General features: G+C 43.7%; 1 protein-coding gene across 3 annotated transcripts in view; it reads left to right on the top strand.

The window, feature by feature from the left end:
* Nucleotides 1-27,275, top strand: part of LOC127523952 (transforming growth factor beta-1-induced transcript 1 protein-like) — a 107,592-nt gene extending 80,317 nt beyond the window's left edge. For all 3 annotated transcript variants that reach the window (XM_051915182.1, XM_051915184.1, XM_051915183.1), the window contains 2 exons: nt 21,971-22,119; nt 23,564-27,275. In XM_051915182.1, the coding sequence (XP_051771142.1) occupies nt 21,971-22,119; nt 23,564-23,830 (416 nt within the window). In that variant the 3' untranslated portion in view covers nt 23,831-27,275. The remainder of the gene's footprint in view (nt 1-21,970; nt 22,120-23,563) is intronic.
* Nucleotides 27,276-27,571: the final 296 nt, after the last annotated feature.

Below are 27,571 nucleotides of genomic sequence, written 5' to 3'. Positions count from 1 at the left end.
TAGTTATTTATTACAAATTATTTAAATTTTTATATTACAATTTAAGAATACTTTGCCCATCAAACATATAAAATGCACAACACCGCTGTATGCTGCGTAAAAGGGACAAGTGCACTCAGATGTAAACAAACCCAACATGCACAAGAAGCACATGGCGGAACGAGTAAAGGAGACACACTGAATGAAAGTGCACGTTCACTCTCTGCCAGCAGAGGGTGCTGATGGAACAGCAGAAATGCTGCGGTTACCCCGGAAACCACGTAAACAACTGTGCTACTGAACAGTATTTAAAATGCTTCAAACAGCCATTCAATTTTTTTTTTGTATTCGCAATGTTGTTCACCACAGCACCAAATTTGTTGGTATGCTTCATGCGGTGGAGCCACTGCAGGGGTGTGTGGTCCAAACAGAGGGTGAATTCCTGTCCCAGGAGATAATATCAGAGGGTGAGGACAGCCCATCTGATGGCCAACACTCCTTTTCGATGGTGCTGTACTTAGTCTCTTTCTTAGAGAGCTTGCGACTAATGTAAAGCACCGGCCGCTCCTCTCCCTCTGTCTCCTGAGACAGGACCATCCCCAGCCCCCTGTCCAACGTGTCAGTCTGTAACAAGAAGGAGAGAGCAAAGTCAGGAGAATGTAAGAGCGGCCCGCCATACAGAGCAGCCTTTCCCTGGGTGAAAGCCTGCTGACACCAGTCCATCCACTGGACCGGATCTGGCACTTCCTTTTTAGTGAGATCAGTCAGTGGGCTGGTGAGGTCTGAATAATTAGGCACAAACCTTCTAAAATATCCCACCAGCCCCAGGAACTGTCTCACCTCCTTTTTGGTCTTGGGTCTCAGGAAAGATGCAATCGCTGCCATCTCAATTTGGGGACGCACTTGTCCATGACCCAAGTGGAAGCCCAGACACCTGACCTCCACACGCCCAACTTGCACACTTCTTCAGCGTTCTCAAGACGGCATGTACATGCTCCATATGACACTGCCAGTCGTTGCTATAAATGACGATGTCATCTTGATAGGCAGCAGCATATGCAGCATGTGGCCAGAGAATTTGGTCCATGAAACGCTGAAAAGTGGCTGGTGCCCCGAACCCGAAAGGAAGCGTGACAAATTGGTGTAATCCAAACGGCGTTGTGAAGTCTGACTTTTCTTTGGATAGAGGCAATAAGGGGATCTGCCAATACCCTTTAGTTAAATCCAGTGTTGAATAAAAGCGAGCGATGCCCAGCCGACCAAGCAGTTCATTAATCCGCGGCATTGTATACGCATCAAATTCCGACGCAGCATTTACTTAGCGCTAATCCACACAGAAATGAACAGAGCTGTCTGTTTTAGTACTAAAACTATCAGGCTTGCCCAATCACTGTTTCTATTACTCCCATCTCGAGCATCATCTCTAATTCAGTCTGAACCACTTTTTTTTTGTGTTCAGGTAGTCTATATGGCCGGCTGCGCACCACCCCTTCCGGCTCGGTCTTAATATGGTGCTGAATGTGATTTGTTTGGCCGGGTAGGGGCAAGAACACCTGAATTCTGCCTGCAACCTGGCTACATCAGTGATCTGGGAGGGCAAAAGATGATCTCCACCCAGGGGCCAGAGCGAGTGATTGAGTTTTGGTGTTCACTTCTGGCCCGAGATCATCTTCTGTACTGATTACCATCGCCAGCATCACTGATTCCACCTCACTCCATTTTTTTAAGAAGGTTGAGGTGGTAAATTTGACGTGCCCCACTCCTATCCGTTCGCACTACCTCATAATTGAGATCTTCAACTCGCCGTGTGACCTCAAAGGGTCCTTGCCATTTTACGAGTAATTTGGAAATTGACATAGGGAGCAATACAAGTACTTTATCTCCTGGTGCAAATTCTCTTAGTTTGATTTCCCTGTTGTACAACCGGGTCTGTTTGTCCTCAGCCTGTAACAAATTCTCCATTGAGAGCCGCCCCAAAGTGTGGAGTTTTGTTCTCAGTTCCAGTACATATTGAATTTCATTTCAACTTTCCGAAGATCCTTCCTCCCAAGTTTCCTTAAGAACATCTGGGCTGACGTCCATAAAGTAGCCCGTGGAGGCTTGTGGGACCTCGCGCACCCAAGAGGGGTTCCAACCATTTAAGTACGTGACATAAACGCCATGCCTTGGTCAGTGAGGATCTCTTTCGGGATCCCCACTTGGGAGATTAAGCAAAACAACTGCTTTGGGGTATCGTGTTGCATAGTCCACCAGAACTAATGCAAAGCGATGCCCCCGTGCGGATCATTCTAATGGCCAAATGAGGTCCATTCCAATTCTTTCAAAGGGGACCTGCATCGATGGGAGGGTGCGCAAAGGCACTTTTGGTGCGGCCGGCGGCCCTTTGTATCTTGTTTTATCTGAGTGTCACTCTTGTGTCACTCAATACAACCTATCCTTCAAAATAGCAAAATATGGATAGGAAAGTGGACGAGCAGACTGGAAAAGTTGACCATCTATAGAACGGACCTGTTCAAATGCATGTTTTGATGTCTCATCCTGAGACTGTTCTAGGGCAAAGTCATCGCGCTCCGAGAGGATCAGCCTCTCAGCATCTCTGGTTCAGATCTCAGCGGTCACGGTTCAGCCTCTCCCACCTACACGGTCGCTCCCCTTTCCTGCTTTTTCTTTACACAAGAGACATCCGTACATAAATTCCCCAATAATTCACTAAAAGCAGGCCAATTGGTTCCCAAAATCAGCGGATGACTATGCTTTTGTCCCCTACATTGAATAACAGTGGACATTAGGGGATATTTTACCACATCCCTGTGCACACACCGTACCTGAAGCATGCGTCTTGTATCCAATGCCTCGGACTAAATCAGGCTTTGATGGATCTTGGTTTGGTTACATCTTAAATCCACCAGAGACTGATAGGTACCCCCCTTAATACTCACAGGTATTTGGTACCCGCCAGCCTGATCAAAGGCAGTCCTGATCAAAGGCGGTCCTCAGCCAGGATCATTGTTAGGTTGGTTCTTCTGTTACGTGACATGGTCCTTAGAAATGCACACGACGAGGAATAATTCTAGAAGGCAGATTTTAATCATAAAACATACAGGAACCAGGATAAATGCAGGAGAAAACCACATACAGCTAACGAGAACTGACCAAGTGAACAAGAACACATGGTGTATATATACATGTGGCAAACAAAGAGGACTAATTAACAAGACACACCTAAAACGAGGACTCTAATAAATCTGTTACTATGACAACTAAAGAGTGCCGGGAAAAACTGAACAAAGGAAGACGTGAACTTAAAACATGTACAAATGAACCAAACATGTGACTGTGTGTGTGTGTGTGTGTGTGTATATATATATATATATATATATATATATACACACTATATTGCCAAAAGTTTTGGGACGCCTACCTTTACGTGCACATGAACTTTAATGACATCCCATTCTTAATCCGTAGGGTTTAAAATGGAGTTGGCCCACCCTTTGCGGCTATAACAGCTTCAACTCTTCTGGGAAGGCTTTCCACAAGGTTTAGGAGTGTGTTTATGGGAATTTTTGACCATTCTTCTAGAAGCGCATTTGTGAGGTCAGGCACTGATGTTGGACGAGGAGGCCTGGCTCGCAGTCTCCACTCTAATTCATCCCAAAGGTGTTCTATCGGGTTGAGGTCAGTCAAGTTCCTCCACACCAAACTCGCTCATATATGTCTTTATGGACTTTGCTTTGTGCACTGGTGCGCAGTCATGTTGGAACAGGAATGGTCCATCCCCAAACTGTTCCCACAAAGTTGGGAGCATGAAATTGTCCAAAATGTCTTGGTGTGCTGAAGCATTAAGAGTTCCTTTCACTGGAACTAAGGGGCCAAACCCAACCCCTGAAAAACAACCCCACACCATAATCCCCCCTCCACCAAACTTTACACTTGGCACAATGCAAGTACCATTCTCCTGGCAACCGCAAAACCCAGACTTGTCCATCGGATAGCCAGACAGAGAAGAATGATTCATCACTCCAGAGAACACGTCTCCGCTGCTCTAGAGTCCAGTGGCGGCGTGCTTTACACCACTGCATCCGACACTTTGCATTGCACTTGGTGATGTAAGGCTTGGATGCAGCTGCTCGGCCATGGAAACCCATTCCATGAAGCTCTCTATGCACTGTTCTTGAGCTAATCTGAAGGCCACACGAAGTTTGGAGGTCTGTAGCTATTGACTCTGCAGAAAGTTAGTGACTTCTGCGCACTGTGCGCCTCAGCATGCACTGACCCCGCTCTGTGATTTTTTTTTTTTTTTTTTACGTGGCCTACCACTCAGGGTTGATGTTGTTCCAAATTGCTTCCACTTTGTTATGATACCACTAACATTTGACCGTGGAATATTTAGTAGTGAGGAAATTTCACGAATGGACTTATTGCACAGGTGGCAACCTATCACGGTACCATGCTTGAATTCCTGAGAGTGACCCATTCTTTCACAAATGTTTGTAGAAGCAGTCCGCATTCCTAGGTGCTTGATTTTATACACCTGTGGCCATGGAAGTGATTGGAACACCTGAATTCAATTATTTGGAGGGGTGTCCCAATACTTTTGGCAATATAGTGTATTAGTGCTGTCAATCGATTAAAAAAATGGGCCATTCTATAGAATTGGTTCAAAGTCAGAGTTGGAAACGTCTAAACAATAATAAATAATTTAATAAGAAGGGTTACAGGAATCTATTAAGATTTTGTTAACATCTACCTTGGAAATATATATATAATATATCCAAACCCATATCGGTCGATCTCTAAAATATATATATATATATATATATTAGAGATCGACCGATATGGGTTTTTCTATAACCGATGCTGATGTTTAGAGGTCAGGGTCAGCCGATGGCCGATATGTGCTGCCGATTTTTAGGGCCGATATCTTGAAGTTTTCCCCTTCATTTGTATGCTAAAATGTCACACTAATAATAAGTGGATGCACAACATTTCTGATCTTAACATAATTTATTGAACACTGACTTGATTTACATAAAAGTTTTAGAGCATTTATCAAGCTGAATTTTTCAAGTTTGTTGGAACATAAATGTAAACTTAAATATACATTTAAATAAAATAAATACAACTTTATAAATAAAAATCAATTAAAAACTTTGTCATGTTGCACAGCCTTGTATGCAAGGACAGTGCTAAACTCTTGGTGATTTCTGACATTCTTGACGGTTAACGTTAGACAGGTTTAATGAGGATAATAACTGTGCGACATATATATATATATAGTCATTGGTCGGAACACATCACTTTATTAGGCTGATGTCCATTTTTATTCGCATTACACAGTTGATGGAAACACACGCAGATGCGCATATTCTTGAGCTGAATTTTCATTAATGCAAGTTGGATGGAAACCCGGCTATTGTCTGCATCAAACCATGCTTCCGAACAAATGTCATACACTTCTGCGCAGTGGCGTAGCGCAAATCCGCGGGGCCCCCCCGCGAGCCGAAAGTCCGAGGCCCCCCGAAGGAAGGTTCAACCAAGAAGGGGAGCCAATGGATATCACACAAGAAGCAACGTGCAAACTTTGCGGAAAAGTTATGCCGGTAAAAGCTTAACCTTAGTCAGTATTCAAAGTGAAAGTAAAAGTGACGGAGCTGTCTTACGCTGCATTAACGGAGCATTTTCTCTCAGAGACGAATTTCAACATAATACATAATATGCTGATAACGGTATATAACTGTCTTAATTTATTCCATAATTTCCTTTGTGGCCCGTACATATAGTGAAAAAAAATGAGAAGAATAGTATTTCGTGTTAAACGGCTTGTTTTTTTGTTTTTTTTGTTTGTTTGTTTTTTTTTAAAGTTGGTGAAGTAGCCTAAAGCTGCTCTTAATTTTCATTTATGACTGCAGTGTTAGGAAATATTATAGACTGTTAATAATTTGAATTATAGGTCTAATTCATTGTATAATAGCTAAAAAATGTTTAAAACATTTTCAAAGAGGAGCTGATAGCCTAATCTTTTATTATCCTTACAGCACGTCAGTTATGCGGTGATGCGCTGTGAAATTATTGCGGGGCAAATTTATTATAATATTAATTTAATAATAAAAGTAGCTTACCTAATAGTAATAATAATAGACTAGAAGAATGTAACAGGCTTACATTAACTGGAAATGTCAAATCCTCTTAATATTGACAATATTTGTCGGAGTAACGTAGCCCTCAATCACGCTGCAGTGTTTGTGAGAGCTGCCGCCTTCTCCACCCCAAGCCCAGAGTAAAATTCTCCGACTCCGATACAGGAAAAATAAAACAGAACTTATAACATTGGGGCTATATGTTAGCAAGCAAGCTGCTGGTAGTTTTGGACTACAGTCCTTAAAGTTAACTACAAGTAAACGAACCTTCAACCAGCTGTAGCATTATGCCAGTTCCCGACGGTTCTATGCTATCCGTTGTTTCTTTCACTAAGTGAAGCAACACTTCATAGTTTACTAGTAATATATAGTAAATATATGGCCATAGGACTTTGAAATATCAGAATTTAAGCCTTAGGCTACCTTTATCTCCCAGGACTGTTGTTGAATCTTCCAAAAGTTTCAATTCACATGCGGCAGCAGCACATTCCACCGCACCAATAACACAGGATTGCCCGCGGACATGCCTGGCTTTAAATCGGCGCTACTAAACACGGGTATCGGCCGATGCCGATATATTAAAAAAAGACAAATATCGGCTCGATATATCGGCCGACCTCTAAAATAAATATATATATATATATATTTTAAGGTTTTCACAGGTAAATCAATAACAATTACAATTTTAACAATATTTAAAGTGTAATTTATGACATTTGTTGAATTTTGTTGAATCCAATCTTTCTTTGTAAAAGGCATAAGGTTTATTATACTGATTTCAAAGTTAAGGATTCATTAGTTTGAATATACATTGAACCAAACACTATAATAACATCTTAGTTGATAATTCAGTATACTTTATTTTTGACAAAGCATCCCATGTTTCGGTCATGACTTAACATTTTCGTTAGTGACAGTAATGTTTTGGTAGCGACCACATCACATTACAGAATTTTAACTCGCATACTAAAACACAAATGATTTGCATAATAAAACATGCTAAAATTCAAATGATTTGCGTAACTGTATTAAAATTTTGTTTATTTTCCCCAAATAATCTCATTTGTCGCTACCAAAACAATGATGTCACTACCGAAACTTCACCACATGTTTCGGTTGTGACTGTTTCGGTAGTGACAATTTTAGATACTTTTGAGCCTAGCTCAATGATGCTAATGAGTACATGGTTACCAAGCACAGTTCTGAACAGTTGTATACACATAAAAACTAAATTTCATGAAATAACACCCAAAAAAGTTTTCTTAATTGCAGAAAAAAGGTGTTTGGTAGTGATGTTCCTTAAAGATGATGATACCTATCTACTATGAAAGAGAGGCTATGAGAGGGAGGTATACTGCTTTAACCCTCCTTGGTACGGAGTGTACAAGTTCATGACAAATTGTCACATCTGTCATGTTTAACTCCTGGAGGACAACCTCATTAAACACCCTGATCTTTAATGGGGAGTGTAGCTCAACTCGTCTCACAGGTGCTCAAGAGTGTTAATGTTGGGTGAAATACTTGTCCACTGAAGGATTTTCACCTTGGGAGAATATATATCATCATTTTCATGTTGAAAAAAATGCCCAACAATGCAAGGAATGAGGAAGGGGTAAGATCTTCTGTTTCAAATTTGTGTATTACATCACACAGTGGTGTGTAAATTCATGACAGCATTGATAAAGCACAAATCCCTCACACCTTCAGCACTCATACATCTCTATATAAGAGCTTTACTACCACTGAACTTCACTGTGGGAACCAGGCACTTCTCACTGCACTCCTCCTCTAGCAACACCATAACATTTTGGATGCTGTTAGATCCATCTCATGAGACCAGAGTATGGATTATCAGAAGTCTATATTTTGTAAATATGGGCCTTGGAAAAGGCTGACTTTCCCTTTCAGTCGGTCACGTTCGACGTACGTCAGTAGTGACCGACGAATTGGGATATCGCTAGAGAGCCCTATCAGCTTCGAGTGAACTACAACAGGCCAATGAAGTTGGCGTGCGATATTTGCATAATGCGCACCGCCCCCGCCAGGTGGTATAAATAGGGGAGCAGATGCAATCGCACTCTGTCTTTCGCTTCGGAGCCAACCTGTGTGTTCCTGCTGTTAGTCTGAGAGTGACTTCGCAAGCCTTTGAAGAGCTTTTGTTCTACAGTGCTGGCTTTATGGCACCTTACAGCGAGGCCGCGAGCTTCCCAGAGTGAGCTTCTCGAGCTGTTATACAGCTCTCAACTGCTGTTTTCACAGCATTATTTGCCCCGTTGGTTTGCGATTTGGGCCGGTTCCTCTGTGTGTGTGACTCAGGGAGTGAAAAGTGTACCTGCAGTCACATCGCGGCTGTTCCCTGTGTGCTTCGGCACAAAGAACAAGAGCTTCTAAAAGAGCTTCACAGACAGACACTGCGTCTTTTTCAAGACGTCATTCTGTCTGTGCGTTTCTGGAGGCGGTCGTTTCCTATCCTCACTGACGGCCACAATCACTTTCTCTCATGTCTGCTTAGCGTGCTGAGACTGTGTTTGTGGGTGGTTCATATTCTCTTGTAAAAAAAGAGAGCATGCCCACGTCGGCGCGTTGTTCGTCTTGCCTTTCTCGTAAGGGCTTGAGCGCTCAGCGCGCCGTGTGCCGTCGAGCTGCCGGCTGACAGCGCGCGTTGCCATGGCAACCCAGCGCGTTGTTCGGCGCTCTAGATGCGTGGTCGAGACTCGAGTGCCTCAAACGAGGTGGAGTCCCCTCACCTATTCCCCGATCTAGTTTCTCTTTCTGAATCAGAAAAGTACTACTTTTGGTGAATAAGCCAGGGTGACCAGAGGATCACAGTGGGGCATTACCTGCCGAGCCAATCTCCGTGGGCCCCCCACTCCTCTAGCGCATCGCAAACATGCTGTGACTGTGTTCGTGGGTGGTTTATGTTTGGTAAAAACATGGCCACGTCGGCGCTCAGCGCCGTGTGTCGTTCAGTTAGACGACCACGTTCACTCTCTCACATGGCTGGTAGCTTCTGGGTGGATTGCTGGTCCTTCTCATGGGGGACCTAGCATCTTAGTCAGGGCTCCAGCAGAGGATCAGATGTCGACTGCTACATTGGAGAGAGGGTTGTTGGGCTCTGGACATGAAGATGAGGCTGAGTGTCCCACGGTTGTGATGTGCTCATGCTGAATCAGATTCAGAGTTAACGACCATGCTTTCCCGGGCCCCTGGGGGCGTGGTGTGACGCGTACTCGCCTTGCCCCGCCCCCTGTCTTAGCCTGGACGTGCATGAAAAACTTGGCAGTTTAGAAGCCTTTCTTGGTGCCAAATATGGAACACCAAAAGGGTCATATCTGCATTAAGTTTTTTTTCTCTCTCACTACCCTCTGTGGTGGGGTGGCAGTGCTACGGGCACACCACCTCTGCCCTGCATGGGTCTTGGCCCCCGGCAAGTCTGTGGAAGGCCAAAGCACTCATTGCATATGGGTAGTTCTGAGTCGGGGTTGAGCTACGCATGATGCAAGTCATAGCGCAGGCCCCTGGCCAGACAATGTCTACCATGGTGGTCCGGAAACACCCCTGGCTAGCCTTGCAGAGGTGTGTCATCGTCTAAGTACGCTTTCTCGATGCTCTCATCTCACAAGCTGGCCTAAAATCCAGCCCGCTCAGCCCGCAGCCAAGCCACTTGGCTAGCGAGAAGCGGTCCTGGAGAAACTGGTGACCTGGAGCTGAGGTAAACAGTTCTTCGGGAGACGATGCCCGCATCGCTCCCTCCCCGGAGGAGGGCCGGGTGGAGAATTTTGGTTTGTTCCGCCGCTGGCTCTCCGGAGACCAGCGGTGCCCACGGAGTAGAACTGTTTTCTGACCCTCCAGGTCCCAAGAGGGCGCGGCTGGCAGTGCGCGAGGCCCCACCTCGCCACTCTCAGCCCCCTCTCACTTCGCCAGCAGGTCCCAGTGTGTTGGTTGAGGCCGCCTCCCATGTGCCGTCTCCCATTCACACTGCCACCTTGCAGAGTCTGACCACACTACGGGCCGCTATGCCGTCCGAGTCGGGTCCAGCACTCTACCTCGCTGCCCCACGCCCGGTACGTCTGTGGTCCATTTGGTCCCGCTGGTTCGGTGTCTGGAAGCCTGGCTAGCGCTTTCCAGCCCGTCCCGCTGGCTCATTTGTACCATCAGACTCGGCTATGCGATTCAGTTCGCCCGGCGTCCCCCGGTGTTCAGGGGTGTCCATTACACTCGTGTGTCCCTGGACAATGCACCTGTTCTCTGGGCGGAGATTGCTGTCCTCCTGGCGAAGGATGCAGTCGAGCCGGTCCCTCCAGCCGATTTGAAGTCAGGGTTCTCCAGCCCCTACTTCATTGTACCCAAGAAGGGCGGTGGGCTACGGCCAATCCTGGATCTGCGTGTCCTGAATCGGTCCCTTCTCAGGCTGCCGTTCAAGATGCTTATGCAGAAGTGCATTTTCAAATGCATCCGTCCCCAGGATTGGTTTGCAGCGATCGACCTGAAGGACGCGTACTTTCATGTCTCGATTCTGCCTCGTCACAGACTCCTACGGTTTGCGTTCGAGGGTCGGGCATATCAGTACAAAGTCCTACCCTTCGGGCTGGCCCTGTCGCCCCGCGTCTTTACGAAGGTTGCGGAGGCGGCCATTGTTCCGCTCAAGGAACAGGGCGTTCGCATCTCAACTACCTCGACGACTGGCTCATCCTGGCCAGCTCGTGGGAGCAGTTGTGCGAACACAGGGACATGGTGTTAGCTCACCTCAGTCGGTTGGGTCTTCGGGTCAACTGGGACAAGAGCAAACTCTCCCCCGGGCAGAGGATCTCTTATCTCAGTAGGGAACTGGATTCGGTCGCCTGGACCGCGCGCCTCTCCGAGGAGCGCGTCCAGTCAGTGTTGACCTGCCTGAGTACGCTCAAGCGCAGGACGGCGGCCCCACTGAAACTCTTTCAGAGGCTCCTGGGGCATATGGCATCCGCAGCCGCAGTCATGCCGCTCGGATTGCTTCATATGAGGCCGCTTCAACACTGGCTCCGCGGCCGGGTCCCGAGATGGGCGTGGCAGCGCGGTACGTTCCGTGTCCCCGTGACACCGAACTGCCGTCGCACCCTCACCAAGTGGTCAGACTCTTCGTTCCTGCGGGCTGGAGTTCCCCTCGAACAAGTGTCCAGGCATGCTGTGGTCCACACAGATGCCTCTGCCACGGTGTGGGGGGCCACGTACAACGGGCATGCAGCATCGGGTCTGTGGACGGGGCCCCAACTGCATTGGCATATCAATTGCCTCGAGTTGCTAGCAGTACGTCTTGCACTGGGCCGCTTCCAGGAGCTGTTGACAGACAAGCACGTACTGGTCCGCTCGGACAACACTGCGGCCGTTGCGTACATCAACCATCAGGGTGGTCTACGCTCCCGCCGTATGTCGCAACTCGCCCGCCATCTCTTGCTATGGAGTCAGAAGCATCTGAGGTCGCTTCGTGCCATTCACGCCCCAGGCGTGCTCAACCGTGCAGCCGACGAGCTCTCACGGCAGCCTCCGCTTCCGGGCGAATGGCGACTCCGTCCCCAGGTGGTCCAGCTGATCTGGCAGCGCTTTGGCGAGGCACAGATAGATCTGTTCGCCTCCCGGAGACTGCCCACTGCCAGTTCTATTCCCTGACCGGCGGCACGCTCGGCATGGATGCCCTGGCAATCAGCTGGCCCCGGGGCCTACGCAAATATGCGTTTCCCCCAGTGAGCCTTCTCGCACAGCTCCTGTGCAAAGTCAGGGAGGACGAGGAGCAGGTCTTGTTAGTGGCTCCATACTGGCCCACTCGGACCTGGTTCTCGGACCTTACGCTCCTCGCGACAGCACCTCCCTGGCCCATTCCTCTGAGGAAGGACCTCCTGACTCAGAGACGGGGCACCCTCTGGCACCCGCGTCCCCACCTGTGGAAACTCCATGTGTGGTCCCTGGACGGGACGCGGAGGTTCTGAGTGATCTCCCGCAAGCGGTCGCAGACACCATCACTTCCGCTAGAGCTCCTTCTACGAGGAACCTCTATGCGCTGAAGTGGAACCTATTCGTCGAATGGTGTTCCTCTCAACCAGAGCGAGAGGACCCCCGATCATGTTCGGTCAGAACCGTGCTTTCCTTTCTGCAAGAGGGCCTGGAGCGAAGGCTGTCTCCCTCCACCCTCAAGGTGTATGTTGCCGCTGTCGCCGCACATCACTATGCAGTTGATGGTAAATCGCTAGGGAAGCACGATCTGATCGTCAGGTTCTTGAGGGGGGCGAGGAGACTAATCCTCCCTGGCCCCCCTCTGTACCCTCTTGGGATCTGACCCTGGTTCTTACATCTCTCCGGGGTCGTCCCTTCGAGCCTTTGCAATCAGTCGAGTTAAAAGTACTGTCCTAAAGACCGTCCTCCTGGTTGCATTGGCCTCGCTCAAGAGGGTAGGGGACCTGCACGCATTTTCGGTTGACGAATCGTGCCTGGAATTCGGGCCCGGTGACTCTCACGTTATCCTGAGACCCCGGCCTGGATATGTGCCCAAGGTTCCTACCACTCCCTTTCGAGATCAGGTAGTGAACCTGCAAGCGCTGCCTTCGGAGGAGGCAGACCCAGCCCTAGCTTTGCTCTCTCCCGTCCACGCTCTGCGCCTGTACGTGGACAGAACGCGAAGCTTTAGGACCTCAGATCAGCTCTTTGTCTGTTACGGAGGCCAGCAGAAGGGAAAGGCTGTCTCCAAGCAGAGGATGGCCCACTGGATAGTGGACGCCATCGCCCTGGCGTATGAGTCCCAGGGCGTGCCTTGCCCGCTCAGGTTGAGAGCCCACTACACCAGAGGAGTGGCCTCTTCCTGGGCGCTGGCGCACGGCTCCTCGCTGACAGATATCTGTAGAGCTGCGGGCTGGGCGACACCTAACACGTTCGCTAGATTCTATAGCCTTCGTGTAGAACCGGTATCTTCCCGTGTACTCGCTTCCACCAGCCGGTAGACGCGAAGAGCCCGTTCTAGTGTCGGCTTGCAATGCCACTCCCGCCCCCTGGGCCGGATACGTGCATCCTTTTTACTCCAGTCGAGTTCCCCGCTTGGCGAACCCTGTCGAGTTCCTCCGCCTCCCCCTTCGGCTCGGACATTGCGGAGTGTCTGATGCCAGGCCAAACCTCCGTCACCGACGTTGACGTTTGGCTGGGTTCCACATGTCGTGACCCCTCCACGTGAGCGGTCCCATGTGTGTATTTGTCCACGGTCAACTCCCTACGGCGAGCCCGTGTCTTTCCCTAGCAGAGCCAGCTCTGCTGTCACCTGTCAGATGAGTCTCCCCCCTACCCAGGTGGAGCCATCCCAGGGACTCCATATGCGTACTGCCCACGGCCAGTCCATATGTGTACTCTCCACGTAAATTCCTCCCCTACAGGTGGGTAGTGGTCTCCGCAGCGTCCCCTACGGGTTCGCTTCCCCAGTGTAGTCTAGTTTACTTAGTGGGTATATCGGAACAGCAGTAGACTCTCTCGGCGTAAGCTCGCCCCCTTCCCCGTCCCACTGGTGCGCCGGGTGGCTAGAGCTTGCGCTGGGCACTGGAAGGGGTTCATACTGTGGCGCTTTATTTGGGATCCCAATTCGTCGGTCACTACTGACGTACGTCGAACGTGACCGACTGAAAGGGAACGTCTCGGTTACGTATGTAACCCTCGTTCCCTGAAGGAGGGAACGGAGACGTACGTCCCGTCGCCACAGTTGCTGTACCCTCGCTGTAGTGCAGACTAGGTTGTCTCCTCAGCGAAAAACAGAGTGCGATTGCATCTGCTCCCCTATTTATACCACCTGGCGGGGGCGGTGCGCATTATGCAAATATCGCACGCCAACTTCATTGGCCTGTTGTAGTTCACTCGAAGCTGATAGGGCTCTCTAGCGATATCCCAATTCGTCGGTCACTACTGACGTATGTCTCCGTTCCCTCCTTCAGGGAACGAGGGTTACATACGTAACCGAGACGTTATTGTGCTTTGGCTACAGTAGGTAGTTCCAGTGTGGACAACAACCATGCATGTCACTTCTGCAGTCTGCATCTTACTCCGTGAGATAAACAGTCACTCTTTTCATAGCTTTTGCTATCTCTGAGACACTTGCTTGGTATTTTTCCTGCTTTTTTTCTAGCAAAAAAACATCTCATCACTAAATGAAAGATTAAAATGAAGGCCTGATTATTTCAGGGGCCTTGTCACAAGTCCATTGTTTTTTTTAAATTTCTGTCTTACTTTTGCCATATTTTCACACTTAAAACAATGATTTCCTCTTGTACCACTGTCCTTTTTTGTGCAATGAAATAAATCTCCTGATGATTCTCTACCAAGTGTGGACCATTGTTGTCAGCATTAAAGGTGGGGTATGTAGTTTTTCAAAAACACTGTTTGGAAGTTAATCGGGCCGACACCAACAAAAACGTGTAACCAATTAGCATTAGGGGGCGTATGATGGTCGAGGAGACAGAACGGCTCGAGGAGACAGAACGGCTCGAGGAGACAGAACATGGCTCGAGAAGACAGAACGAGTAAGAGGGAGATTTGAAAAAAAACTGCAGAAAGAGAGATGAGACATAATACAAAAGAGCTCAAAAGAATATCACTGGAATTAAAGTTTATGACTGGGAAAGCGCTTTAGGACCCGCGTTAATATTAGAAAAGCTTTCCAGAGCTGGAGAGAGCTAAGCAGGAAGGCCTGAAAACAGACGCAGAGGCTGCTTTGATTCCGCTTCACATGTGAGTAATAGTGATGTCCGGTTCGCGAACGAATCGTTCTTTTGAAGCGGTTCTTTTTAGTGAACCGGTCGAACCAGTTCACCAAATCGGACTGAATCATTCGAAACAGTTCTCCAGCACTAATCCACAAATTATTAAAGTTACTTACTTTTTGACGTGCCTGACACTCCCTCTGACTCGAAATAAACCAACATCCCGGAGTTATTCAGTTACTCCAACAGTACACTGACTTAACCTGCTGTGAAGAGAGAACTGATGATGATGAGCACCAGCAGCAGAGCAGCTGATATGAGTGCGCATGCGCGGCGTACACGAACGAACGTACACGGCAAACGTTCTTGAGTAAAGAATCGGTTGCAATGGTTTTCGGATCATCAGTACACAACCGAGAACCGCTTCTTTCGGACATGTCCGATTTGAGAACCGATGAGCTGATGATACTGCGCATGTGTGTAACTTCTCAAGAGAACGAAAAGCACGTTAGTCAAGTTTTGTTGAACATCGGAAATTGTGATAATATAAAACATACTGGAAATATGTTTATGACTTAATTCAAAATACAAAAAGTTTATTGTGCTTTTCCAAATACACCATAACAGATTAATAGCATACAAAATACATACTACATACAAGAAACTACATGCAACATGAACATAAATATTTTGTACACAGATCAAACTATCTTCAGAAATAGTTCTACAAATTTATTTTTCTATATTAATGTTGTTTAAAAAGCATTACAGTAAAAGTTGTGCAGTTGTGCTTTCATGTTAATTTTTTTTAAAGATTGGAAATAATTAATTGTTTGTAAAACTATCAAACTAAACATTTATTTGTTTCATAAATAATCCATGGACAGTTTATTTAATTTCTAAACAAGGTGATATAAAGATAAAAATTGACGTACTCAAACTACAGCGAGCAAACAAGCGACTCCTTTTGAATCGCCCTCGCGGTTCTCGAATCTCAATCTCGTTCTCGAGTAGAATCGGTTGCAACGGTTTTCGGATCACCAGTACACAACCGAGAACTGCTTCTTTCGGACATGTCCGATTGGAGAACCGATGAGCTGATGATACTGCACATGCGTGATTCAGCGTGTGATCTGAAGCTTCCGAACAGTAATGACTGTGACAGCACCGGCGCCTGAACCAAACTAATAGGACAACTGATGCTATGAGAAGACTTGAATGAGGGGCCAATATGGCAAAACATAAGTTTATTTAATTACAAATAATTCGTAATGGATTATGTATAGTAGAGGATCATGGTTTCTGCGCTGATGAAGACTAATTTATTAACTTTATAACTGTAAAACTTCTTTGTTTGCACATCACTGCCTGTATATGTGTTTGGATGCTTTAGATGCAAAACTAAATTGTAAGAAACGTTTCAGATTACAATGATGTTTTAGTTGACTGATGTTATGATTACTGACTTTATATATTTGAATGTGTTAAGTGTTTTTTCATCCCGGCCCGCGATAGACGACGTCATTACGTCATCCCGAATGACGTCATTACATCGGAACGTAAAAGAACCAGTGAACCAGTTTTTTCAACCGGTTTATTAAAACGAACTGTCCGAAAGAACCGGTTCGCGGAAAAGAACCGAACTTCCCATCACTAGTGAGTAACACTGGGTTTGAGTGTCACTGATTGTCTGGAGCTGCTGTGCTGTTGGCGACTAACAACAAACTCTTGTTTGTATTTACTCTTGTATACTGTATGTTCATTTTTTTGTGCTTCCTTGTCGCTCGTTCATCATCTGCACTTTATTTTTCATAAAGCATTTTGTTGTGCGTCAGCTGTGATAAACAGACATCCCATTCTCGCATTGCGTGTGTAACAGTGGTCAGCTAGTGAGAGTTGTGCAGGTAAACCACTGCGCACTGACGACCGCTAGAGAATGCGGTGTTTAGCATCATTGTTAGTGCACTCACCTCGCCTGCCAGTAGCGAACAGGCCGGGGTTCGAGACTGACTTGGAACAGGGTGGTTAGGCTTGGAGGGTTGAGTTTTGGAGGCGGAACAATGAAGAAAGGGGTGGGTTCGTTTGGGTTGATTTCAATTATTAACAATGTCCGCCAGCGTTTTTGAAAATCTACTTATCCCACCTTTTAGTCTGAGAATTCAGTGGGCTATATAACACTTGTAATTGTCAAGAAATGATTTTTCTTTAAATGTTTTAATTCAACATACTTACCTGATTATCAAAAATTGCCTTTTTTTTTACTTTTAGGAGAGTGCAATAATTTCTGCAACACAACATTTTATCACTTTGATAAGGAAATCTTATTTTCTTGAATAATTTTGACATGCTTTTTTGGTAATTGATCAATATATGTATGTACATGTATGTGTGTGTTACATTATGTCTTTTTAAAGTATATTTACTGTATAATGTAAAATGTAAGTGGACTACTGTAATATAGCATTACAGTAAGTGTACAGTATTACAGTATAGCAAAGCTCTGTTTACAAACGTTTGACTGATTGAGGACACGGTTGTTCTCTTAAAATTTGGCTGTACCTTTCGACCCACCTCACCCATAAGGTCATGATTTAGAACATGGTCCACAATAGTGGCCCTTATTTCATCAGAAATGTCACAATCTTGGCCTCTTCGACCTCTTCCACTGTTTTGCCTCTGTACCCTGTATCATTTGTAACTCTGTGTTGTGCTCTGTATAACTCTCTCTCTCTCTCTCTCTCTCTATATATATATATATATATATATACACAGGTGCTGGTCATATAATTAGAATATCATCAAAAAGTTGATTTATTTCACTAATTCAATTCAAAAAGTGAAACTTGTGTATTATATTCATTCATTACACACAGACTGATATATTTCAAATGTTTATTTCTTTTATTTTTGATGATTATAACTGACAACTAAGGAAAATCCCAAATTCAGTATCTCAGAAAATTAGAATATTACTTAAGACCAATACAAAGAAAGGATTTTTAGAAATCTTGGCCAACTGAAAAGTATGAACATGAAAAGTATGAGCATGTACAGCACTCAATACTTAGTTGGGGCTCCTTTTGCCTGAATTACTGCAGCAATGCGGCATGGCATGGAGTCGATCAGGCTGTGGCACTGCTCAGGTGTTATAAGAGCCCAGGTTGCTCTGATAGTGGCCTTCAGCTCTTCTGCATTGTTGGGTCTGGCATATCACATCTTCCTCTTCACAATACCCCATAGATTTTCTATGGGGTTAAGGTCAGGCGAGTTTGCTGGCCAATTAAGAACAGGGATACCATGGCCCTTAAACCAGGTACTGGTAGCTTTGGCACTGTGTGCAGGTGCCAAGTCCTGTTGGAAAATGAAATCTGCATCTCCATAAAGTTGGTCAGCAGCAGGAAGCATGAAGTGCTCTAAAACTTCCCGGTAACCAGCTGCGTTGACCTTGGACCTCAGAAAACACAGTGGACTAACACCAGCAGATGACATGGCACCCCAAACCATCACTGACTGTGGAAACTTTACACTGGACCTCAAGCAACGTGGATTGTGTGCCTCTCCTCTCTTCCTCCAGACTCTGGGACCCTGATTTCCAAAGGAAATGCAAAATTTACTTTCATCAGAGAACATAACTTTGGACCACTCAGCAGCAGTCCAGTCCTTTTTGTCTTTAGCCCAGGCGAGGCGCTTCTGACGCTGTCTGTTGTTCAAGAGTGGCTTGACACAAGGAATGCAACAGCTGAAACCCATGTCTTGCATACGTCTGTGCGTAGTGGTTCTTGAAGCACTGACTCCAGCTGCAGTCCACTCTTTGTGAATCTCCCCCACATTTTTGAATGGGTTTTTTTTCACAATCCTCTCCAGGGTGCGGTTATCCCTATTGCTTGTACACTTTTTTCTACCACATCTTTTCCTTCCCTTCGTCTCTCTATTAATGTGCTTGGACACAGAGCTCTGTGAACAGCCAGCCTCTTTTGCAATGACCTTTTGTGTCTTGCCCTCCTTGTGCAAGGTGTCAATGGAATCTTTTGGACAACTGTCAAGTCAGCAGTCTTCCCCATGATTGTGTAGCCTACAGAACTAGACTGAGAGACCATTTAAAGGCCTTTGCAGGTGTTTTGAGTTAATTAGCTGATTAGAGTGTGGTGGTGTCTTCAATATTGAACCAGGTGTCTTCAATATTGAACCTTTTCACAATATTCTAATTTTCTGAGATACTGAATTTGAGATTTTCCTTAGTTGTCAGTTATAATCATCAAAATTAAAAGAAATAAACATTTGAAATATATCAGTCTGTGTGTAATGAATGAATATAATACACAAGTTTCACTTTTTGAATGGAATTAGTGAAATAAATCAACTTTTTGATGATATTCTAATTATATGACCAGCACCTGTATATATATGCATTTAATGACTTATGCAAGGAACTAATGCCTAGATGTTTTGAGGGGTAAGAATTTTCAACAGAGAACCAGTATAATCCATTTTGATCAACATGACAAGCAATTGATAAAGTAGAAAACAGCAGACAATTGTACATAATCAGTTGCATGAATGTACCAAAGCATTTGCAATTTGTTCAAAAGAATGAGAAACTGCTTTTATGAAGTGCACAAGTGATTAGATGATGTGGAAGTTGAACAAGTAGTTCACCAAAGTGACTGAGAAAAACTGTAATGATGTGGAACAACCTTGATAAATAGGTTATTTATTTACCTAAGAAGACCTGGCAAACTACTTAACAAACCTATCTGAGATTCATACCAGTTAAAAAAATATGAGAATTAAAACAAAACACTTTCTTTGAAAAACTAAAATCTGAATGTTTATTGTACTAAAATCCTACTGATATGTCACTTGCATAATTTGGAATACAGTGTAGATAGATAGATAGATAGATAGATAGATAGATAGATGTTCCAATATATTTCCACGTGACGCAGATTGACAACAGCAGGCTTGCTTTGGATCATTTTTGAGTTTCCCCTCAGGTTAAGGAGCTACTTTTAGCATTAAAATTCTTTGTGAATTACTCTTAGATTAAAAATTTATGAGTCCTACAATTAGCAGGGACACACCCCTCATTTTTAAGAGTTGCTGTTAAATTTCAGCATTAGGAGCAACTTTTAGCCTCAAGATTTTTTGAGAATATGACCCCAGAAGTTTCTTAGAACGCTGACTCCAAGGGTTCAAATAGAACGAATAATAACCCTTCTAGGACCATCGGAAAGATCCCAGGAAGGAACTCTCCACATAAAAAGCAAGAGATTAGGAAATGCCTCCCTAATAACATGCCATCGATCGGCACATGTCCTGCAGCAATGGCTGCCACTTGTACCTTAAGCATTGCAGGGGTCAGCCCTGCTGAAAGTGGAGGGTGGTGGATGCGATCCAAATGACGGTGTTCATCGAAAGGCTGATAGCTTGAGGCATTTGCTTGGTGTCAGAGAGAGCTAAATCTGTCATTATCCAGTCTGCCTTACCTACCAGACAAGATGTCCTTTCACAGGGTCTAGAGGGTCATGATGGCCCTTTCCATGACAATGCTGAAGAAGGGGAGAGATGGCCAGCGTCTCTTCGACTCTTTGTTAGCAGAATATGCCTTGAGTTCTGTCCAGCATACACTCATGTTGTCCATAGACCCCGGCCCACCTATGTGCACAGAGTTCCCACTACCCCTTTTAAGGATCAAATGGTGAACCTGAATCCCTCATGCAGAGGCAGACCCAGCCTTATTCTTTCTATGTCTAGTGCATGTCGTGCTCATTTATTTGGACCACACAGAGAGTTTCAAAAACTATAAGCATCCTGTTTCTGGGGACAGCAAAAGGGGAAGGCTGTCTCCAAGCAAAAGACTGCCCACTGGATTGTGGACGCCATTTCTTTGGCATACCAATCCCAGGGTGTGCCGTGCCTTCTAGGAGTGTGAGCACACTCACAGTGTCGCATCCTCCTGCACACTAGCGAACTGTGCCTCCCTGACAGACATCTGCAGAGCAGTAGGCGGGGTTACACCCAGTACTTTATAATCTCCCTGTTGATATGGTTTCATCCAGAATACTAATAAATATGAAGAGGTAACTTTTGGGTGTATCGCTTGCACTCAGTGCCTTTCCCCTCTCTGAGGTGATAATGTGCACTTCTTTTGTTCAGGTAAGTTCCCCATGTCTGGTGAACACTGGACATCTTTCCGGTCTCCAGCACTTCTTGGTAGTATGTCACAAAAAAGGACTTTGCTACTAGGCCCATTACTTGTGGTGTGCCCCTTTTCATAGCTTTGCCATCACACGTATAATTGATGTGGCAGGATGAGCAGGACAGACACTGTGGGTGTGGCATCAGGCCTCATAGATGGGTTTATTTAACATAAAAAAAGTCCAATAAGAGGAGTGTCCAAAGACACACTTGCCATGCTGGAAATTAGTGAAGGAATGGCAGTGCTCAGTAAGGTCCAGTCCAGGTAAATGAAAGGTTAAACTTCAGTCAGGGGCAGGAGGAGCAGAGGCTTACTTAGAGTGGCCACCACCAACTTGTGGTTTGGTGACATGGGATATCCCTCCACACTCACCCTCCTATGAGGACACCAGCATGCATGCACAGGGGAAAGAGATCGGTCTCTCAATGAGAGCTGCACTCAACCTTTAATGGCGGTGGTAACAAGGCTTCAGATGAGGTGGCGCTGACACTAGGGGGAGGCGGTTGTTATGTCACAATTACATTTTAAAATATATTGAAATAGAAAACAGTTATTTTAAATTGTAATACAATTTCATTATATTACTGTTTTACTGTGTTTTTGATATGCCTTTGTAAGCATAATAAACTTCTTTCAAAAATAATAAAAAAAATCTCACCGAGCCCAAACTTTTGAACAATAAATCAGATGACCAGACGCTAGGTACACATTGGATTTAAAATTTTTTTGAAAAGTGCTCCATCAGATGGCAAAAAATCCTATCTCAAGATTCAAGCTGTGCCAGATGGCAGTGAAAAAAAAAAAAAATCAGAATCGGTTGAAAGTGTGAATTCAGCCATAGTAACAAACAACATGTAAGTTATATCTCAAAAGAATTTTTTTAAATTAGGAAGTGTCTTGGTAATGTTAGTCTCAAGGATGGGAAATAACTGTATGCTTATTCTCCTCAGGTTTCCATGACCGTGAAGGGAAGCAGTACTGCCAGCAGTGTTTTCTAGCCCTCTTTGCCTCTCGTTGTCAGGGTTGTTCCCAGCCCATCATGGAGAACTACATCTCGGCTTTAAGTGCTCTGTGGCATCCGCAATGCTTTGTTTGTAGGGTGAGTAGGTTATGGATTCTTTTGTACAATGAGAATTATACCACATATGAAGGGTTGTGATGTTACTTCTGTCAGGACCACTGTCATCAAATATGATTGATAATGCATAGAGTTTGTATTGGCGGTATGGTTCTGTTCTGGGCAAGAGCTCCCTGTGCATACATGCAGCCTAGCATGGATAAGAGCAGGGAGAGCAGCAATAACCCCCCTTAGGGTAAAAAGAACAGAACCAACATATGCAGATATCATTAATGTCAATAATTTAACATACACATATTTCGAGAATTAGTCTGATTCAGGGGAATCATAAGGCCAAATCCTGACTGACGAGAGGAGGAGCTGGGGATGGAGGAGGGTAGTTAGCTCCTGACAAATGCGATAGCTACAGATAACACTGAGGAGCTTATATATGGATGCTGTGATAGGCGTCATATTCCTATAGGTTCACCTGGGAGTCAGCTGAAGCGAGCTTGACTGACGTGATCTGTCAGAACTGACGCTAACACTGGATTGTCAAGGCTTATGGTGGTGTAAAAGCACATAATGCACAATGTAGAGCAAAATACTTTTTTCAATAGCTTACTTATATGTATACAGTGTCAGTTTTACTTACAGTCACCAGATTCTCTAGATTTGCTGTTGCAGGAAGTAGAAATTTTGACTGTATGAAGGACATCATGAATTCTTTGAAGTCGGTGCAGAGACTGCAGCTTGATGATCAACGGACTTTCCTGCAGGACAGCTGTCCCAAAGTATACATCCAAATCTACTTAAGCTTGGTTCAGGGATCAGTCGTAAAATGTTCTTGAGTGGCCTGTACAGTCTTCAGATTTAAATCTTATTGAAAATATTTGGTGGAATTTGTAGAAAGCAGTGGTAACATGGAAACCAAAGACTATCAGTGATATGGAAGCTTTTTCAAGCAAGGAATGGGGCCAAGATTGCAGAAGCTTCTAAGTACTTACAGGCAGCGTTTATTAGAGGTTATATAAGGAATAAAAGATTCTGCACAAAATTTGACTTTTGGGGGTTGAACAATTTTGCACACGTATGTTTAGAGCCAGTTTGATTTTTTTTTAATTGTGCATCAATTTTACATTCTCAGAATCATTCAAATGTGTATGAATAAACTTTGTATAATAGTTTACTGATGCCTTTGATAAATTGTTTTCATAAAATTTTGTTCTCAGCAGTAAAATGTCTTGCAGGTTAAGGGGGCTGAATAATTTTGATTGCAACTATATATTCATATTATATTATTATTATGTATTATATTATATTTTATACACACACACACACACACACACATATATATATATATATATATATATATATATATATATATATATAGATAGATATATATGGTAAATGTATTATTTGAGAAATGGTTATGTCTCTCTCTTTTAGTTACTAACTTAACGCAATTCTACATTACTTTCTGCAGGAATGCTATAGCCCATTTGTGAATGGAAGTTTCTTTGAGCATGAGGGCCAACCCTTATGTGAAGCTCACTACCACCAGTCCCGAGGCAGCGTGTGCCAGGCATGCCAGCAGCCCATCCTTGGGCGCTGTGTCACCGCGATGGGTGCTAAGTTTCATCCACACCATCTGGTGTGCCACTTCTGCCTGAAACCCCTCAGCAAGGGCTGCTTCAAAGAACAGGACAGCAAACCATACTGCCACCCCTGCTTCATCAAACTCTTTGGCTGAGAAGAACGATGAGAGATGATGAAACATATACAATACAATCATACAATACTCATACAATACAACCCAGGTGAAAAAAGTAAACTTACAAAATGTACTTAAAGTGCTCTATTTTCACGCACTAAATTTGTACTTAATATACTAAAAATTGTTCAGCCAAAGTCAGTTCAGTATTGATTCAGTTCAGTTCAATGACTGTAAAATTCAGCATTTATAAAAATGAGTTCAGTTCAGATACAAAGAGCTCTACAGGAGACAATTGTTGTTATTCACTTTGTCATTTCAATGTAGATTCAATGCAGTTCAATAAGTGTCTAAAATCAATTATATAACAAAGTCAAATCAGCTATAAAGCAGCTCTGCCTAAAACAGTGGTGTCATCACCCAGCTCAATTTAGTTCATGTTTTGTTCTCATCCAATAGTGTCAGTGTAGTCAAATCAATAATATTACCAAATATTAAGTGTCCCCAACTAAGCAAGCCAAATGCGACAGTGGCAAAGAACCCAAACTCTATCAGGGGACAGAAAAAAACCTTGGGAAACCAGGCACAATCAGGGGGCCAGTTCTCCTCTGGTCCAATAAACGAATATGGTGTGATTATGATTCCAGGCTGCATCACAAGTCAGATTGTAGATTGATATCATTCAGAATATTTAATTGAGCTTGGCCATAGGGGGGTTGGCCATAGGGGTCAGTGCAGAATGTTGTACATGTTTGCAGGGATTACCTGCCATTTAGAAATAAGAGTGTCCATTTTTGATGTTGGGTGATGGGGTCTGTATTGTATTTTGCAGCAGGGTTCAGGTCTGGGCAATGGTCGGGCCATTCAAACTCTTCTACACCAGACTGAGAAAAGTATTTTCCTCAAATTCTCTAGAATGTCACAGTATGACATAAGATTTGAAATGATAGGTATGTGGTAGCCAATCCTGTTAATTATAAGGGAGTGGAGTGTTTGCATAGTGCGGTGATTTTCAAACCTGTTGTGGAGACACATTATTACTGCACATTTTGGATGTCTCTGATTCAGCTCTTCAGCTCATTAGTAGAGATTGTAAGACCCGAAACTGGTGTGACTGATAAGTAAGAGATCCAAAATGTGCAGTGACGGGGGTCTCCAGGACAAGTTTGAGAAGCCTGTTGAATATATCACTGATAAATAACTGTAATTGATGAATTAATACAAAGGAAGGGAAAGTCTGAGCCCTATTAATAATACTGACCAGCTCAATTCATGTAGTATTCTTGATCAGCTGATGAGTTAATTAATCCGGGTTAGATTGGAGAGGCATCCAGTATGTGCAGTACTGGGGTTTAAAAACCCTGGACTACAAAATTAAAAACTTAATATGCTTGATGCATATTTGAATAACAAATTTAATAATAATTTTAGATATCAAAACAACTTTGTGTAAATATAGGTAAGTATAGATATTGCATAAATATAAATATTTGGTGCAATGATCTGTTTGGAAGTTAAGGTATTTTTTAAAGCCACTAGCTCACTAAATAATCATACATTCCATCAGGACCCCTCCCCCCATAATAATTAGATAGAGCTAAATTGACCCCCTAATATTTGGTATTCTTGATGCTGCTTTGGTGCATTACATGACGCACCGTACTGTATGTTGTTCGCAGGGTTTGAAATTAAAACCCAGTAAAACCACCAAATGCTGGTGAAAATCAGTAGCGGTGGATAACACCATCAATTCATGCAGCAGGTTATGATTATATTCTTTCACTTTGCATGCCATCTTTTTTAGAACCCCTTTCTTAGGAGAAGTCTCCAACATTACCAAAATGAGCTTAATGCTCCAGTTTGTTTTTGACTTTAATTAGTACTCTTATTAGTTTTGTATACTGACTTTTGTACAGAAACAGCTGATAATTTTAATGTACTGACAGCCTGTCAGTTTTATGTTTAAACAATAATTTTGGAGATCTATAATAATGGAAATCTATAATAATTATTTATACATTAGTGCTGTTGGAACAGATTTCACATATCCCTCTGTCATTCATCCGAGCGTTTTTACTTCATATCCGTATATGGAAAGAAGTGCATGCTACTACTATAAGCAGTGGAAGGTGTTGTAATAGCTTGAAGCAGCAAAAAATTAACCAAAAAGAGTTTGCGAGCAAGAACCTAGTCACTCTGCAGGAACAACAAGTGAACATTTGTTTTACTTTAAAATATTGGTACAGATCACTAGTAGTTCCAAAAATAACAACTGTACATGTCTCAGACATGTTAATGTTGTGTTTAGTAATTAAGTGGTAATTCTTTAAAATTTGTCATAGTTAAATAATAGTTCTTAATGAGGCTTATTCGGTAATTATTGATTACCTAATAAAAGGAACTATCTCAGTCCTAAATTTGCTATTACTTACTGATTAATTAATCTTGTTTCCATTTTAGTAGTAGCTGATGCGTAGTACTTATTTGTCCTGCATTACTTCCTGCAGTTGTCTATTAATGAAGGGCCATTATTCTTAAGTGTTATTTCACATTCCTAATTTCACAAAACCATGTTTATGTTGGTAACCATATCAGTCTCTAAACCAGTTACTGCTTTGATCTGCTTGCCTATAAATAAGGGAAATTGTACTAGTTTCCACCATTTTGCCTTATCTGATATGAATATCACATATTGACTAAGTTTTATATCATTATTGTAATTTTCTTTTAAAGAAAAAAAAATAAACTACAAAAAAATACAATACAGTATACTTGATGAAGAAAGAAGAAAGCCATTGTTTATAGAATAAACAGGAAGTTACATGTTGGTAGCTAAAAAATAATAGTAATGATTGTCACACAAGTATTTTTCACTGGATACTTTAAGACATTAAGGCCCGGTTTCACAGACAGGGCTTAGCCTAAGCCAAGATTAGGCCTTAGTTCAATTAGGATATTTAAGTAGCTTTTATAAATGTACACTAGAAAAAAAAATTACTGGTGTGCATCTTGAGACAAAACAATTGCACTGACATATTTTAAGATATGTCAGTACTAGTTGCTTTCAGTTAAAACAGCTCAAACATGCATTTTAGTCTAGGACTATCTTAAGCCTTGTCTGTGAAACTGGCGGTAAGACTAATACTTTAAGTATTACACATGTCATGCACTTATTTGTTTAAATATATTTTGATTATCTATGTTGTTGTTGTTGTTGTTTTCCCCCCCCCCTTTTTACAGAATGAAACATTCAATGTAACGCATTGGATTACACATGCTGTCACAAAATCTTTTTTTTTTGTGTGTGTGTGTATTTCAGTTTTCAGTTTGAAGACTTGTTTTTGTAAAGCTAAAAATATGTTAAAGATGAGTGCTTTTGCTGTATTACTTATACCAAACAACCAGTAAAATAGTATGCTTGTCGGAGTATATTACTGTACAATGCTACCAAAGAAAATAAATCTCTTTAGTACACATTCACAAATTAAGCAGTAGACATTTCTTGTTAAGGCACTAAAGATACTGTGAACCGGCTACAAAATGCCTGTGGGGCGATGGTAACCCTGGTCTTCGGGTGGTATACCCGATATACCCGGCTGCCCGATATATAATGTACATTGGCAACAGAGATTTGCATCGCAAGCCACTCCGCACCATCTGGGTATATCGAGCAGCATGCAAATACTCACATTAAGTTTTCCACTGAGGAGCTGCGATGGGACCCGGCCGTGCCAGCGGAGGTACAGGAGTTGTGGCGACGGGAGTTAAATGTCTCTGTTC

Source organism: Ctenopharyngodon idella, chromosome 12 (genome assembly GCF_019924925.1).
Source record: "Ctenopharyngodon idella isolate HZGC_01 chromosome 12, HZGC01, whole genome shotgun sequence".
NCBI classification, from domain to species: Eukaryota; Metazoa; Chordata; class Actinopteri; order Cypriniformes; family Xenocyprididae; genus Ctenopharyngodon; species Ctenopharyngodon idella.
Note: the sequence above shows the minus strand (reverse complement) of the source record. Positions and strands in the feature narration are given on the sequence as shown.